This window comes from Glandiceps talaboti, chromosome 12 (genome assembly GCF_964340395.1).
Source record: "Glandiceps talaboti chromosome 12, keGlaTala1.1, whole genome shotgun sequence".
In the NCBI taxonomy this organism is placed as follows: domain Eukaryota; kingdom Metazoa; phylum Hemichordata; class Enteropneusta; family Spengelidae; genus Glandiceps; species Glandiceps talaboti.
In genome coordinates this window covers 8,672,598-8,689,564 of record NC_135560.1, presented here as the reverse complement: position 1 = coordinate 8,689,564, position 16,967 = coordinate 8,672,598, and the positions used below count along the sequence as shown (strand labels likewise).

At 35.5% G+C, this 16,967-nt stretch overlaps 1 protein-coding gene across 2 annotated transcripts in view; it reads left to right on the top strand.

Moving 5' to 3' along the window:
* The window catches only part of LOC144443428 (coiled-coil domain-containing protein 171-like), a 38,203-nt gene that overhangs the window by 19,137 nt on the left and 2,099 nt on the right, over window positions 1-16,967 (top strand). The window contains exons 12-28 of one of the 2 annotated variants that reach the window (XM_078132900.1): window positions 3,721-3,930; window positions 5,719-5,808; window positions 6,098-6,298; window positions 6,629-6,796; window positions 7,247-7,435; window positions 8,106-8,488; window positions 9,129-9,247; window positions 9,554-9,700; window positions 10,473-10,699; window positions 11,342-11,524; window positions 11,873-12,064; window positions 12,575-12,720; window positions 13,042-13,159; window positions 13,760-13,816; window positions 14,737-14,880; window positions 15,631-15,764; window positions 16,352-16,391. In XM_078132900.1, the coding sequence (XP_077989026.1) occupies window positions 3,721-3,930; window positions 5,719-5,808; window positions 6,098-6,298; window positions 6,629-6,796; window positions 7,247-7,435; window positions 8,106-8,488; window positions 9,129-9,247; window positions 9,554-9,700; window positions 10,473-10,699; window positions 11,342-11,524; window positions 11,873-12,064; window positions 12,575-12,720; window positions 13,042-13,159; window positions 13,760-13,816; window positions 14,737-14,880; window positions 15,631-15,764; window positions 16,352-16,391 (2,748 nt within the window). Of the gene's footprint in view, window positions 1-3,720; window positions 3,931-5,718; window positions 5,809-6,097; window positions 6,299-6,628; window positions 6,797-7,246; window positions 7,436-8,105; window positions 8,489-9,128; window positions 9,248-9,553; window positions 9,701-10,472; window positions 10,700-11,341; window positions 11,525-11,872; window positions 12,065-12,574; window positions 12,721-13,041; window positions 13,160-13,759; window positions 13,817-14,736; window positions 14,881-15,630; window positions 15,765-16,351; window positions 16,478-16,967 lie in introns of both variants that reach the window. The other variant, XM_078132899.1, reaches the window with a different exon arrangement.

Below are 16,967 nucleotides of genomic sequence, written 5' to 3'. Positions count from 1 at the left end.
TGTCTCTGTCTCTGTCTCTGTCTCTGTCTCTCTGTCTCTCTCTGTCTCTCTCTCTCTCTCTCTCTCTCTCTCTCTCTCTCTCTCTCTCTCTCTTTCTCTCTTTTATACTCTCCATTCCTCTTAATATTCTTGTTTGCTCTCTGTGCCAGCATTACTTACCAATTTAATCAACGTAATTTCTCTTGTTGCATCAAGTGTTGTTTTCCCCACCTGGAGTGATCAATGTACTGCAGGCAGTATTTAAAAAAACAACAACTTAATTTTGAAAATATTAACAATCCATCACTTGATAATGAGTGTAGGAGTCTACGCATGTATTTATTCAATGATGTAGTCAGGGTTACGGGTATTAAAACATTTCACATCAAATCGAACAAAATAATTACCATGGAAACTACAACAGTATTTTAATTCAAATTAATTTTTAGGTGATGGAGAATGTATGTTGTTCATGGTGCTAAGAATCAATAGGACAGCATTATAAAATATGGCTACTTTGGAACAATAAAATTTAGACAAGAATTCATTTCCGATTTACCTTTCCAAAATAACTATATTTTACTGCCCTAATTCTCAGGTGACTTGTTACCATGGCAACAACAAAAATGTGATGTAACCATGACAACTAGACATGTTGAAATCAGTATTCATAGAAATCCAGGCAAATAACGTTATGAAATATTATTATTCAGGAATTTTGATAATCATAACTCAAAATCCATAATTAATAATCCAGATCTTTGATCATTGACATTTAATAATTTTGAGTCTGTATTAAGCAGATAAAAAGAAATAAAGGTATCCTTTTGTTGCCAACAGTTTTAAACCTTTTAAGGCGTATACCCATTTTTAGGGGGTAATTCCGTATACTTTAAAGGGGCGCAAGCTGTGTTTAGCCGTACTTGGGCGTAATTTTTGCAGCACATTTAAAACATACTCACAGTATTCTATTTACTGAATCATACTTAAGCATGACTTGCAATTGACTGAATTCAAACCCAGTATTAAGATATAACCCATAAATGATCCGATGATGTAATTTATCATACATACCAAAAAATGTTCAGGGAAATCCTACTATGCACTCAACTGTTCTAATAATGCAAGACAACAACCATACTGTTATAGAAGACATGCATTGACATTAACATTATACTGGAATGTGGTTTTATTTAGGTATTTTCATTTGAGTAAAAAGTTTATAAACTCAGCTTGTGCCCCTTTAATACCAGAAACCAATTCCGTGAAGGGGTTCAAACTTTAAAAAATTGAAAAAAAAATTTTCTCAAGGTTAACAAATATTTGTAAATACAAAGTTTGATTTTTGATTACCACAACACTTTAGAAGTGTATTGCTGATTGGATAATATATAGCTGTAGTTAAGAATTTATCATTTATAATCCAATCATATCACATGTATCAAGTCTTGCCATCAACTACCAGACTTGTTAAATTTCACAAGAAAACCTAAGGTGTAACATAGATTTTTGAAAGTAGTACTGAAATAAAGTAAATGATGACTGCATCTCAGGAAATATCAATCAAAATTTGATCAACACTTTCAAGTTTGAAAACATGAAATAACGAAATTTTTTCAATAGAATCGTATAGATTTAGTTTTGATTCACTCCGACCAAAAATATCCGAAAACAAGTTATAAATCTTTAGGATACCTGTGTTATGACATAAAGTAATACTTTTTGGTTTACTAACACTTACTGGTAGCACTTATCAGTCCTTTATCTTTGCACAAGGTCAAAGGTTAAAGTTCAAAGGTTAATAAGATGTGATAAGAATTGTTTATTCCAAGAAGTGAAGATTAGTAAAAGTTCATATTTTAAATGAAGTGAATTTAGATGAGACTGTAAGACACGTTGAGTCGCTCCACCCTCAACGATGTGTGAGGACGCCTCGTCACGGCGTGCGTACCTTACAGACTAAATTGAGACTAAAACCAATCAATTTTAACTAAAATTACATCACATATGGATCATACAATCACTTTTATCTCATGTCAATCATTTAATTATTTAGAGTTATGCAAAAAAATAAAAACAAATATCAGGAATTTATATCACAAGTACCATATTTCATAATTTACAATATATTTGATAATACATTAATTTATACATGAATCATAGTGTATTCAAACAAACAATATCAAGTAATTCTTTCCTTCTTTTCTTTTTTAAAAAAAACAACATAATTTGAAATAATAAAGCCAATGGCTAAAAAGAATTATGCATGGCCTTCAGCTAAACAGCCACACATTGTGACCAGAAGCCATATACAACTATGCAGCTACACAGTATAGCTAAACACACAGTGAATAACCATATATATACAACTCATACCCACATATAGCCACACACAGCTAAAGCTAGCCATATGTATCCATATGCACACTGACACCCAGCCATATACAGGTGCACAGCCATATGTAACCACATACTGTATAGCCACACATGGGGACTGACATCCATAGACATGTGCAACAACATGGCCATACACAGTTACATACAACCAAATGGCCATATACACCTATAGACATCTCTAGCCATGCAAAGATGGATGATAAAAACTTAAGATATAATGTTCTTGGTCAAATAAAATTAAAAATAGCTGATATTTCAGAAATAACTCTCACTGCTGAAAATCTTGGCAAGATAGTATTAAACATTGATAATGGATAACATTTGATAATGATTGATAATGAATGATAATGATTGATAATGATTGATAATGTTAAACACTGATGATGTTCACGGTGTTGACTTTCGAATATTGCCGAAACAAGTATTTGATAACAGATGTATTATATATTGTATAGTGTGTGACAGATAAAATAGGGTACGTCACGTTGATACTAATTTAATAGATTAAGCTTAACAATGAATACTACAGGTGATATAATCCCATACAAGCAAGACAGACCATTGCTTAGGTGCCTTGACATATCTTGTACACAAAGTGAACTTGAAGGTCAAGTTTATGATTTAGTATGTCAGCACTAAACACTCCAGTCAATGTCAATATTATTATAGCAATTTAACTGGTAGGTTGTCAGTTTTTGAAAATATATTTATATACTAAAACATTAATGTATATATGTCCATATGTAAGTTACCTGATAATTCAGATTTATGGATTTGTTCTTAATCACACGGATCCAGAGGTTCATTTTTTTATGTACGAATAAATTAATATGAATAAATAATTTATAATATTAATGTGTGGTATTCATATGTGCTTCACCCTCTTATAATGAACAGCCCACCCCTAAATCTATGTAAAGTCTTCCATACTTTGCTCCAGTCACTGTACATGTGACTTGTTCATTGGGAGAAACCATTTAAAAATGGGTAGAAGTGATAAGGAATGGTTAGTCCTTGAAACTACTGAGAGCAGACTATGTATGTGGTTGGGTTCATTGATTTGATCATCAAACTGGCAATTTGCCAAATTTCTGACAAAACGGAGACGCCAATCAGCCATAAATCATTAGTCAACCCATTCATGATAATCACACGTTTCGCCTTTCTGTTACCATGACGTCGATCTCACAAATATGATGACTATTGTCTATTTGCTATAATTGTCATGCCAACACTACTGAGTCAGTTGAAATATTTTATTCATACATATCAGAAACTTTGTGAACCCTACTACCCTTCTTCTTGACCCTAGCTCTCTATTCTAATTTATTTATCACAACTCAGGCCAAGAAGAGACAAGTTTACCTAGAAGAGACGTATGGGGGCAGTATGCGTGAATTGGAGTTGCTCCTACATAACTTTCAAGTCAATGGGAAAAAGAAAACAGAGAAGAAATCAAGTCGAGATAAAGGACTCACGCCATCATTGGTTTTAGAGACTTTACGTCATACACTAATGGATTATCAGAACAGATTGGATGCAACATCAAGTGAAGTAAGATAACGTAGAAAAATAAAATATACCCCTGTTAGTTCTATATTGGGTGATTGATTTTATTCAAATAAAAAGGAAAAAGTGAATAAAAATTATCAAAATCTAAGAAAAATTAGAACAGAAAACATTCACAGTTATTTTGCCCTCTCTAAACAAATAATAAATATAGCATCTTTATTAGAAACCGAATGTTCATATTTGTGTATTCTCAACGTATGGTCATAAAAATTAACCACCAAAAATATCAGCAAGCAACGTATTTATTTTGTCATCTGAAGATGCAAAGTATAGCTCTTTGAAAGTATATATTGAAGGCATACAAATGGGTCATTATGTGGTACACAGTCAGAGAGTTGGCCAATTGTACACTAGTCTACCAATACATCCCTTTGAGTGCCAAAGCCATTGCTAAGTACATGCTATACAATACACAGTTATTTGCATCATCAAGGGAGAGTGCTCACTGTTGACACCCAAGGGATTTTACTTCTTGTGCTCACTGTTGACACCCAAGGGATTTTACTGTATTTCCTATGGGGTTTTATGTTATTTTATTGACACTAAGGGTATTTAACTTTATTGACAACCAGGTCAATTTTATGCTGTTGAAACCCTTGAGATTTGGCACTTTGAATGGTAGCTTATTCATTGTCAAATACTTATGTGTTTTGGTGTTCAGCATAAATATTTGTGAAAAGAATGATTAATTTTTGCAAACACTACAAGTAGGTGGTGATACAGCCTGGCATCCATGTGGAATGGATTTTTACATTCGTCTTTCCTGATTCGGGCTAGTTGTGATAATTATTGTCACCATGGTCACCGTCAGTGGAGTAGAGAAAATGTCTTAGTACGGTCAGTACGTCACAACAGAATAAACAAACCAAAAAAATGCATGGTGGAGTATATTGAAAATTGTTAGTCCAAAGGGGGAGGCTAGTATCCAATGGTTCAATGCTCTCACCTAGAATTGCAAGACATATTATTGTCCATGTCACACTATTGACAGAGAGTGATAACAAATACCTCCCACCTTGATCCAAAGTTGAACACCTCACTAACAATGTTGCTAATTACATGTAGTTTGTTTTGTCTTGTCACTGTAGTAGTCACTATGTTGTACATACACTATTTAAAGTTTCCTTATTTGTGTGTTGTCAACTTTCCACCAAATTTTAAACAGATGTGATTAGAATAATCAGTAGTCTGCATTAGTTTCAAGTATGTGTGCACATGGGTATTTACGTAGCTAAATCTTTTGATGTATAACGTAAGTGTTATTTCATCGGTTAGCCGTGCTTTTTTTTGTAGTTCCCTGGAAATAATTTTTAAATTACAAGCCTGCAAGCAGGCATTGATGTTAGTCCCTGTGTCAATACATTGTTGACTGTTTGAACACAAAAGACATGATCATGTCATAACTTGTCTTTGTGACAGTTAGATGGACATCTAGCAGTTAGCTGTACCTTGTCACAGATTCTCTGGATGACATCCAACACTGGCTATAGAAAAAGGCATGACTTTAGGCTGCCAATATATCTACTGAATGGGTTTTGTCTACCATTTCCTCTCTGTGCTCAATAAATACATCCACTATGTTCACCCTATGTCAGATGTTGCCTCGGGTGTGGGCATCATCAACAATTTGGTACAGAGGAGCAACCCTGGGTAGGCAATAGTATTGCGATATTTCCCCCCACCTATTCTAAAAATTGAGTAATCGGAACCACACAATTTTTTTTTTTTTATTAGGCCTAATTTGGGTACTTGATATGTTTATGTTCACAGCTAAGTAAAATGAAATGCCTGTGTGAGAAACTTTCAACTGAATGTGACTCTTACAAAGAAATGACATGGTCTAGAAATAAAACAGTTGAGGTAAGTTTTAGAAACATATTATACTGCAATGAAGTCACAAAAGAATCGATTTGTACAAGAACATATGTACCATAACATGTCTTCAATGAAAGAATTTTATGTCAGTGAGTCAGTTCTATTTTTGTACATATGTGCATACTATTGCATGTGTAGTATGCCTATATACCGAAACCATGAATTTGTTAATGGAACATATGGAAAAGTCAACCTATAAAGGGACTAATTTTCACTGAAAATTATGTATTATATTTATTTTAATTATACATGTATGTTACCCTTTTTTGTTCAGCAAATACAGAAGAGATTGTCTACGACTACCAAGGAGTTGGAACGTGTAAGAAGTGAATTGACTGAAAGTGAAACCAAGGTTGCAGCCTATAAATTAGATCTACAAAAATCATCTCACAGCTGTGATAAGAGCAAGAATAAAATAGAAGAACTTAATGAAGAAATTCAAAGATTATCCAAACAACATAGGAATATTGATGAGGTTAGTCGCACTTATGGAGATCATCATAGTTTGCTTATGGAAAAACAAAAGATTGTATAGCTTGGCCACTAGGGGTGCTGTTAGACAGTAACATAGGAATATTGATGAGTGGTATACGGTACATTACACGCAATGGCAAGCATCATATTCAGGTTATGGAAAAACAAAAGTTTGTGTAGTGTTGCCACTAGGGGTGCTATTCACGAGTAGATTTAGTTGGAAATGTGGCCAGACTCATTCAGTACAGGGTGCCAAGTGCACTTTTCCAATTATCGTTCCATAACATATTACATATAGTAAAAAATGTTCTCTTTATTTCCTTTCAAACAGAATAAGAGGATATTTCTCCATGGTTTGTATCAGAGGATCCTGGCTGGCAGAGTTGTTTTTGAGAAATCAGAACCGTCAGTCAGTAATTTCAACTGGGATGAACTCAGCACAGCAGTGCAAGAACAAGTGGCTGCTATGATGACCTCCATGAACAGAACACAACAAAAGGTGAGTTGTAAAATCTCGCCGATTTATTCCCAAAATAAATTTGTGCCAAGAATTAAAAAAAGGTCAACTTTCTAGCAATGTTTGTGAGCCAATATACCGGTATAGTGGTATATATATGTTCACAGTAGCTAATATGTAGTAGTTGGTTTATTTGCATTTCCAGGCCTCTGGCTCATTTGCAAAGAACTTACACTTTGAAATTCTAAGACAAGATGATTTTAAATAAAGTGTGTATGTATACAGACACTCAGCAAATATGAGTCAGAATCTCAAGATGAATTTTAAAAACCTTACAAGTAAATGTTGACAATTTTCTAGCAAACAACGTCATCCTTGAAGCACACCAGACGGTTAAATTTACAAATTGAGGATGCAATTGAAAATCTTAGGAATATGTTATATGTCTGTGATGTTATAGCTAATATGTTATTTTTTGTATAACTCTACTAGTTACAACACTTAGAACAAGTGATTCGAAGCAAAGACGACACCATGAAACAACTTCAGATGAGTCATGAAGAAAATGTAGACAAAATAGGCAAGACTAGTAGAGAGAGAGAAGAAACATGGCGGAAAGAGAAGGAAGAATTAGAAGGCCATTACAGTCAGTTACTATCAGAAGTTCATTCAAGGTCAAAGGTCAGAATAAGTATAATTTTACACTCATAGTTTGAATCAGACACAACACATGCAACACAACCTGTGATTTTATGTGATTAGACTGTTGGTAGTCGCTTGTGACTTTTTAAAATAAGTGTAAAATATTAACGTGAGTGCAAACTGATGACAGTCAAGTGTATGAGGCGAAGTTTGACAAAATTTTTTTTTATTAGCATGGTCTAGTGTGCATGATGAAATTGCTATATCTGTGTCTGTCTGTCTGTCTGTCTGTCTGTCTGTCTGTCTGTATGTGTGCGCGTAATGCATGCATTGTGTGTGTGTGTGTCTCTCTCTCTCTCCCTCCCGCTCTCTCTCTCTCTCTCTCTCTCTCTCTCTCTCTCTCTCTCTCTCTCTCTCTCTCTCTCTCTCTCTCTCTCTCTCTCTCTCTCTCTCTCTCTCTCTCTCTCTCTCAAAGTCAAAAACAGCTGGACTGATTGTTTTCATGGTATTTGATTGGGATGTTGCGTAGACTGTTATCATATGTAATTAGACGGCAAACTTTGTTAATTGTCCACTAATAAATGAGTTGTGCTTCATCATTGGTACTTTTTTCAATGAAATAGAATAGTCCCTGATGTCAAAGAACCAGCATGCTACTAAGATGTACGGTGATACTTATGTACATGTTATGTTATGTTTTGTGTTGTAGAAAACACAGGCAGTAGCTGATCAAGCGTGGGAGAAACTTAGACACACTGGTACACTGAGAGAAGGTCTGGAGTCCGAGTGTTCTGAATTACGTAAACTTTTATCACAGTCACAACATGAACATTCATCACTTCTGTGTGCGTGTGCATTGCTGATTGGTGCCCTTATCCCACTGTACAACCGTACCAGAGCTTTAGCCAATCAGAGAGATCTATTGGAGGAACAGCTAGGACAGTGTGAAAACTTCAAAGAACAGGCTAGAGTACTGGTCGAGACTTTATCTCAGGAGTTGGAAAATACTGATGAACCTCCACGCAAAGATAAACCACGTAATCCAGCATTGCTATTCCGTTCAGGAGCCATTGCTGTGATGGCAGCTAATAGGTGTGTACCATTTTTTGTAGATGGTGACAGTGTTTTTGTGAAGGTTGTGGAACCCCAGTAACAGAAAGGGGTAGAAATGACAGTGTTTCCTCATAGAGTCTATGGTAATTTTGTTTGGAAACCCAGGTAAAATGACATGGGACCTGGTAGATTTTACCTGCTTACCATAGCAAAAACACTGGGTGAACTCAGAAGTAGTCTGTCTTACTGGTTGGATCTGTGAGTCCAGTGCACACGCTCACTGTGGATGGAGGAGTGTAGAAGAGTCACAGATCCAGTCAATAGACTGGCTCATTCAGAAGGCAACTAAAATAATGCACGAAAGTTTTCTTTTCTTTTCTTTTTGGTACATGTACATCTCTCTATGGGATAATACATTTATCTTATTTCTGTATGTGAATGTAAGAGAAATGTTAAAATAAGTGATAGGTGAAAAAGTTGATTTATATTTATCAGAAAATGGATTTTTTTTACGGAAAGTGTGATTTTGGTTACAGCTAAGGGTAACAATACTGTCTTCAACTTGCCATTTCTCTGTGTGTGATCTAGGCCAACTGAAAATTGTCTTTGAAGTGTGTTTCTTAAATTTTTAGAATGATATATTTCCTGGACCTTACTGAGTATGTGTTTCTTTTTCCAGATTGAACCATTTTGTCCACAACAGCAAAAGACTATTTACATCGTATGATCTCCCTGGCAACATGACATCAACTGTCGTCTGCATGACTGGAGTCAAAACAACAAACAAGCAATTCACAGGTCAGAGTTCAGAGTTCATAATCATTATATGGTCATAGATTAGTCTAATTTCCATTTGACTTCAGAAAATCTTTTATTTTATCACTGCTAACTTTATTAACTGGCATACTACATTCAATGACACTGTCTGTCTGTCTGTCTGTCTGTCTGTGGAGTCATTTGAAATATGAAACATTAAAAACTTGTCAAAAACTCAAGTCAAAATATATGGTATTATTGAACCACAGACATGGAATTCTTCCTTGTCTTTGTAGGTGTTAGAGTTAGCAGTGATCCAATCAAATGCGGTGTTATTTAACTTTGTAGGTGTTGGTTTTAGCAGTGATCCAATCCAACGAAGCGATAGACGTGAAGACAAGACTGTAGACTGGCTAACCAATCCTAATCTACTGATGGCCATTTTAGATTCAGTTGCCGATCTTCAAGAAGTTGTCAGTAAAACATCAGTAGATGGTAAGATGGCATCACGGTTGAGAGGGGAGGGGCGAGGGTACGATGGAACTTACAAGCTAATCCTTTGATCTCTGGTGATAGCTAGCTATATTACAAATTTTATCACTTACCCACAAGACTGTCAGTAAACATCTGTAGTTAAGAGTTAAGGAAAGGGGGGAGGGGTGATGGGCATGTTTGGCCTTACCTCTAGACCGATTCGCTGACCTACAAGACTTTGTTATTACAGTTAATGTAGAATCAGATAGGAGGCTGGGATCAGGGAGTTGGCCACTGAGTGCCTTACATATTGCAAACTAGTTATATTGTCAGGAAAATTAGACTGGCAGACGTAGTTCCAAGAAGCTAAGACAGACTCGAACTAAAACTATCATTCATCAATGTGATAGATTTTAAATGGATGATAGTGATGCCTTGGTTATGGAGATGTAAATCACCCTGTAATCAAGATAGTGTAAACACTGGAAGATCCTTGAGGCATAAAAATAAAACACTGCATTTGTCTTCCCTTAAACTAAACCATTCTTGATGTTGAATGTACTATGACTTTTAAAAAAATCACTATGTTGCATGCTGCAGTAATAGTTTCAAACTGAGTCTGTCTTACTTTGTCAAAGGTATGTAACCTGTAGATGTTATATATATTTATATATCATATGACAGATCTATATGACACATAGATCCATGACATGTTCCACCAAAGAAAAACCAATATTAACTCCCATGTTTTTGTAACATGTATTTTTTTCACACTGTCTCTTTCTCTCTTTAGATTTAAGTCAGCCAGGTAATGCCAAGGTTGTTGTTACTGCTTCTAGAAACGCCTTTGGTAAATTAATGAACAAATTAAGTCCAGAGTTTGAAGAAGCCACCTTACAACAGTACCCTGTACATGGATTCCGTGAGAAAGGTTCTTTGGTACGACTGTTAGGTCATGGACTTAACAGAGTACTAGCACATACTTCAATGGCTGGTAAATTACAGCTTGCATCTGCACAGGTAAGACAGTTATTAGTTAATGTTATCATTATTTTGTGGACATAGGTGAACTTAGGACACTTTTTTTTATCTACATTCACATTGATTTGTGCCGTGAAATGCAAATTTACATGTTATATGTATGTATTACTCTACGATTCTGATATCGATGCTAATATGTGAGTGGGCTTGAAAATCGTGGCATTTAATCATATATTTGGTTTACCTTGCTTTTTTGTTGCACATTTCATGGGTACGAGCAAGTTAAATATGTTTTAATATGAAGACTGTCACATGTAATTGTTCACATCAAAAAACACAAAAACAACACAGAAGAGACATTCAGATCTGGTCCATGAGTAATAGCACATACTTCTATGACTTGTAAATTACAGCTAATATCCACGCTTAATAAAGCATTTGATGAGTTAGCATTGATTGTAAAATATATGTTTTATTAGTAGTTTGGACGTACAGCATAACATCTGTTGCCAACGGTAACAAACTTAATTGCATTGTTGTAGAAAGTACATGTTTATCCCCTCAATGCTCAGGTTTGTTGGATATGTCGCTCAGTACACTTCGTAACATTTGAAAATAAATTGTGTACAGTGTATATACAATATGTAGGATGTTGTTAAAATATGTGGCTTGTTTTTTCAGCAAACTATGGTCAGTCTACAGAAACACATCTTGGAGTTCACACAGAAGCTTCACACAGCAGAAGTGGACAGACGAACAGTGAGAATTGAAAATGTTAGACTGCATCAAGAAAACAATGATTTGAAGACTGAAAACAATAAGTTGACGTCCATTGAGGGAGAAGTGAGGACACTTCGAGATGAGGTTTGTATGCACACCAGTCTGTGTGTCTGTCTGTCTATGTGTCTGTCTGTCTATGCGTGCGTGTGTGCGTGCGTGCGTGTGTGTGTGTGTGTGTGCATGTGTGTGTGCATGTGTGTGTAAATGAAATGAGATGACACAGCAGCCGTTTTGTCACATTTTGTCATCTGGCTAGTCATGTGCTATGGTCCAATGTATGAACACTGCCATTCATGGGTGCCATACATAAACAGGAAGCATTTACCAGTCTTTAGAAAAGTTAGTTAACGGTTTTTATCATGAGCATCCCTATTTAACCTGTCTGTTCTGACCTTTTTTTGGTTTATTTGTTATATTTTTCTTCCAATGCAGGTAGAGAACACAGTTCCAGTAGAGAGATTTGACAGTATTTGTCAAGAATTAAACAATGCACTACAACGTGAACAACAAGCACAAGAATTACTGAAAGAACAAAGTAATCAACTAGAGGAACTCAGTATGAGATTAAATGTCAATACTTCAGAAGAACTGGAAAGAAATGCCACAATTAGTGAAGCAGTCAAGGTTAGTAGTATTCAACACAGGTTGTACAAGGTTGTGATCTTCATTTATTTCCTGTTACTGTTGTTAGCAACGTAAATCATCAAACAATGTCAGTCTTCATATCCAATGTCAGATTTTTCAAGTCAATATTAAGAACATTCATGATGGAACTGGAAAGAAATGCCAGGTTTAGACAAATATGGCAGCCAAAAGAAATAGCTATCATATCTGGTAAAGATTCTCCAATATCGGTTAGTTATGAGCGAGGATACTGTAATTTCTTTTGCTTTTTGTAGAGAAAAAGTACTAGTACTGCAGAGGTGTAAGATGGATTAGGTTTTAAAAAGAGCTGAATGACAAACAGTTACTGTCAGATTCCCCTCTAACGTTAAATCATCTACCTACACATAAAACCATTGGAAATAAAAAGCCAGCTGACAGAAAGGGAAGAGATATCTCACTGACAAATGTAGTGTATTCAAAATGTATGTCAAATAGTTTCATTACCACATGAAAACTTTTTATTAACAGAATCTTTCTGAAGCCAAGATGGAAATGAAACGTAAAGAGCAGACACTACGTCAACTAAACCGACATATTTCACAGTTAGACAGCGATAAAAAACAACTACAAGATAATGTATATGATGCTGAAAGTACATTGAGACTTGCTGCAAGGTATGTTTACTAGTGTTCACGGCATGATGTCTTGGTTTGACTTTCTTTCAGGTGTTGGGTAAATCGAAGAAGCTAGAACCAGAAATGAAATAGTGGTTGTTGTAATAACACTAACCACTAATGTATGTGTGTGTGTGTGTGTGTGTGTGTGTGTGTGTGTGTGCGTGCGTGCGTACATGCATGCATGCATACTTGTGTGTGTGTGTGTGTGTGTGTGTGTGTGTGTGTGTGTATGTATGAACAAATTAAAGTACAAAATCGTAGGTCTGAGTATGATTATATTTGGTGAGGATGTTAATTTTGGTGTCTGTTTTATTGCAGAGAGAAAGAAACTCTTGCTAATTATTTGCGTTCTGTTGAAACATCTCTTGTACAACATAAACATGAAATACTATCCTCCAGAAGTACCCCAACTACACTCAACCTATCATTACCCAAGGTAAAGTAGAAATTAATGATTAGAAGTCAGGAAAAGAAATGCACATCTTTCATTTCCCAGCACTTCCATATCTCATTCTGTATGTATGTATGTATGTATGTATGTATGTATGTATGTATGTATGTATGTATGTATGTATGCATGCATGCATGCATGCATGCATGGATGGATGGATGGATGGATGGATGGATGGATGGATGGATGGATGGATGGATGTATGTATGTATGTATGTATGTATGTATGTATGTATGTATGTATGTATGTATGTATGTATGTATGTATGTATGTATGTATGTATGTATGTATGTATGTATGTATGTATGTATGTATGTATGTATGTATGTATGTATGTATGTATGTATGTATGTATGTATGTATGTATGTATGTATGTATGTATGTATGTATGTATGTATGTATGTATGTATGTATGTATGGATGGATGTATGTATGTATGGATATATGTATGGATGTATGTATGGATGTATGTATGTATGTTAAATTTTACAATCCTTGTCACCTGACAAGTCAACATTAATTATTGGTATTACGTAGACTATGTTCTCTAATAGTTATGTTGTTGTTTATACTGATATTTCAGCTGTTGCCATCATCCCTAGGAGATCTTAAGATGGGTCCAGAGATGCAAGCATCACAGGTCAGAAACTTATTGTATTGTATTGAGTGCTTTGTTATGGATACAAAACTATGTAGATCTCCCTCCTTCCCCATTATGGTCTTAACTTTTTTTTCAGAATGGAGTAAGAGTTGTGGGCAAATTCTTTTCTTACAAAACTGATGTCACAATAGCGTAAAGGCAATACTGTGAATATTTATTGAGATGCTGGATATTATACCATGCACAAGCCAAGTTTTTCTCTTTAAACAGAAAATATGGATTATATACCCTGGTTGTTCTACAATCACAACCATTTGTGTCTATGTCACTGGTTCTGAGGTGCTTGAAATATGAGTCAAAATGTTCAGATCACCATTTCCCCCCTCTTTTTTCATAAATTGTGGTAACATATCTAACATATCAGTATGCCCCATCTTGAGGAGGTATAATTATTCTCCAATATTTCCCTTCATTCAGTCATAGTCACGCAGTCTCACAACTCGTAGTGACAAGGCCCCTTAGGTCACACATATTTTCCTTGACTGAATGAAGAAAAATATTGGAGAATAATACCTAATTATCACATTTGTATCAGGTATTATTTGCATTAGTGTGCATTCTTATGATAGTATCTGCTGCACTTTCACAGGAGAATCAAGCGAAAGCACAGCCATAGAGATCTCCACAAGCTAGTACACCACAATGGCACACGTCCTGAGGTGCTGTGATATTACTCAGAGAGATTTGTTTTTTCAGACCCCTTATTTTTGAGTTACGGTGTAAAAACAAATATATTTGTATAAGATCTGTTAACTTGAATCACTGCCATTCCAATCTATGAATTCATTTTTCATGTAAATCAAGATTATCAACATAGGTCAGATATGTTACCATAAAAGATTGAAATAGTTTTCTGTGTACCATCTTGTTGCTGACAATTATTTTGTCTGTTTTTACAGAATCTAGTTGTGGCTGTCAGTGATGTACAACAAGCATTAATGTCCAGAGTGTCTGTACTAGAAGGAGAAGTCATATCACACAAGAAACACATTGAAACATTGAAGAATGAACTTACTGCGGCATGTAAAAGAGAATATTCCGAGGTTGGTACACAGTATAATTTACAACCCTTGCACCTTGTAATTACTGTTTCTGTGTTTGCTTACCAGTGACAAGCATTAGAGTTATTCTTTGATAGTGCAGAACAGAGAAACCTAATTCAGTCAGTCAGTCAGTCAGTCAGTCAGTCAGTCAGTCAGTCAGTCACATTGACCACTTTCGATCATGGCTGACCCTCTTAATATAGCCATGCCAAATAGTGTAGTTCCTGTCTGTCATTCTGAGATCTTTCAGCATCATGTTGGTTACTTCCTTGATGCTGTCAGACCACCTCATCCTTGAACGTCCCCTCCTTCTTTTCCCATCAACCATTCCTTCCATTAGTGCCTTTTCCAACCTTCCTACTGCCCTAATCACAGACCCAAAGTAATTAGTCTATATAAGAAATTAGTTTTGATGGATAAATACTAAATACATTGTATTACACTTTGCATGTCTGTCAGTACGCACCAAGTATTTGATATCAGAACTGTATATTTCAAAGGTGCACCACAGGTTAAATATTGACACCTGTAAAGCGTCTTTTACTGTCAATGTTTCAAATGAAAGAATTTTCTTCAAATTACTGAAGACTGTCTGTCAGTATGCACCAAATATTTGATATCAAAACTGTTCAAAGGTAAGTTTCCAGTTAACTGTTTACACTGGTAAAATGTCTTTTACTCTCAGTTTTTGAAATGAAAGAATTTTCTTCAAATTACTGAAGACTGTCAATATTACTTGTGATTCTGTAGGTGGATTTCCCTGGCAATGAAAGACCTCGATATGACAGGAATGGATATGAAATGCCATCAGAACGTTCCTTTGGTAGATCACGTCCACTTTATGAACCAGAGAGAAGTTATGCAGAGGATTTTGCACCACTCAGGTATGAGATGATAAGAGAACACCTATATACATTAATTCTGATGTCTGGGGGGGGGGGGGGGGGGGGGGGGGGGGCTGAGTACTTCTTGGAAAATGAACAGATGTGCTCTAACATGATGTTACTTTCAACAAATTTCAAATTTGACCGAGTTACATGTGTAGTTATACATCAGCATCTATATAATCCATTGCCTGAACCATCAGAATGTTGAACATAATGTAGAGAGTGAAATCTGATCAATGTTTTTGAATATATCTAGTAGTCAGGTTGAACAGCGCCCTCAGTATACCATCTTGAACTATGTTATTACTCATTACTGCATGTTTCAAAACTTCACAACAGCAGCACTCAATATATTATTTGTATGAGTGTACGTGTGCATGCTTACATGTGTGTTTGTGTGTGTACATGTACATTGTATGTGTATATGTATATGTGTGTGTACTTGCAAATGCTTGTGTGTGTGTGCATTCTGCCAAAGAAACTTCCTAAATTCAAATATTACAAAAAACATTGTAATATTTAATTGTGACAGGATAGTTTGATTCTTTGATACTGATTTGATCTGTTTGTTTGTTTGTTAACAGGGAAGAAGTTGACAACTCAGTGTATAGCAGTCGTAAATCAGTAAGTCCTCACCTAACCACGTCTTCATACACCAAACCACCACACCATCAACCACCATCATCATCATTGTCGTCACGTTCTGATTTGTAAGTTTTATTTCCCTTTTTGTCACCATTTCTCATTTAGTCTTTTGTTTTATTTTTGCCATCTCTAGTGTGTAGTGTCTTTTCCAGTGTGTGTGCTGGTTCCACTATGCTCTGTGCACATTCCCATACAATTCCATATATGTTGTGTGCATATTGGGCCACTGCACACATTTGTCAGGGATGGTTGTGAAGTAACAGTACCATAGATTTCTGTGTAAAAAAACTGTTTGTTTCGTTGATGTCTTGCATATTGGGGCACTGCACACATTTGTCAAAGTGTTGTCACATGATAGTACAGTAGATTTGTGTGTAAAAACTGTTTCGTTGATATCTCTCACTTGTATGAAATACACACAAAACACATCAATGTGTCTTGACATTATTCAATGATAAAACCACTAATTCAGTCATAACCCTAATTATTAACTTGTGTCAAGAATATTACATTACAATTTACATATTTTCCAGCATTCAAATGAGTGCATCAAGC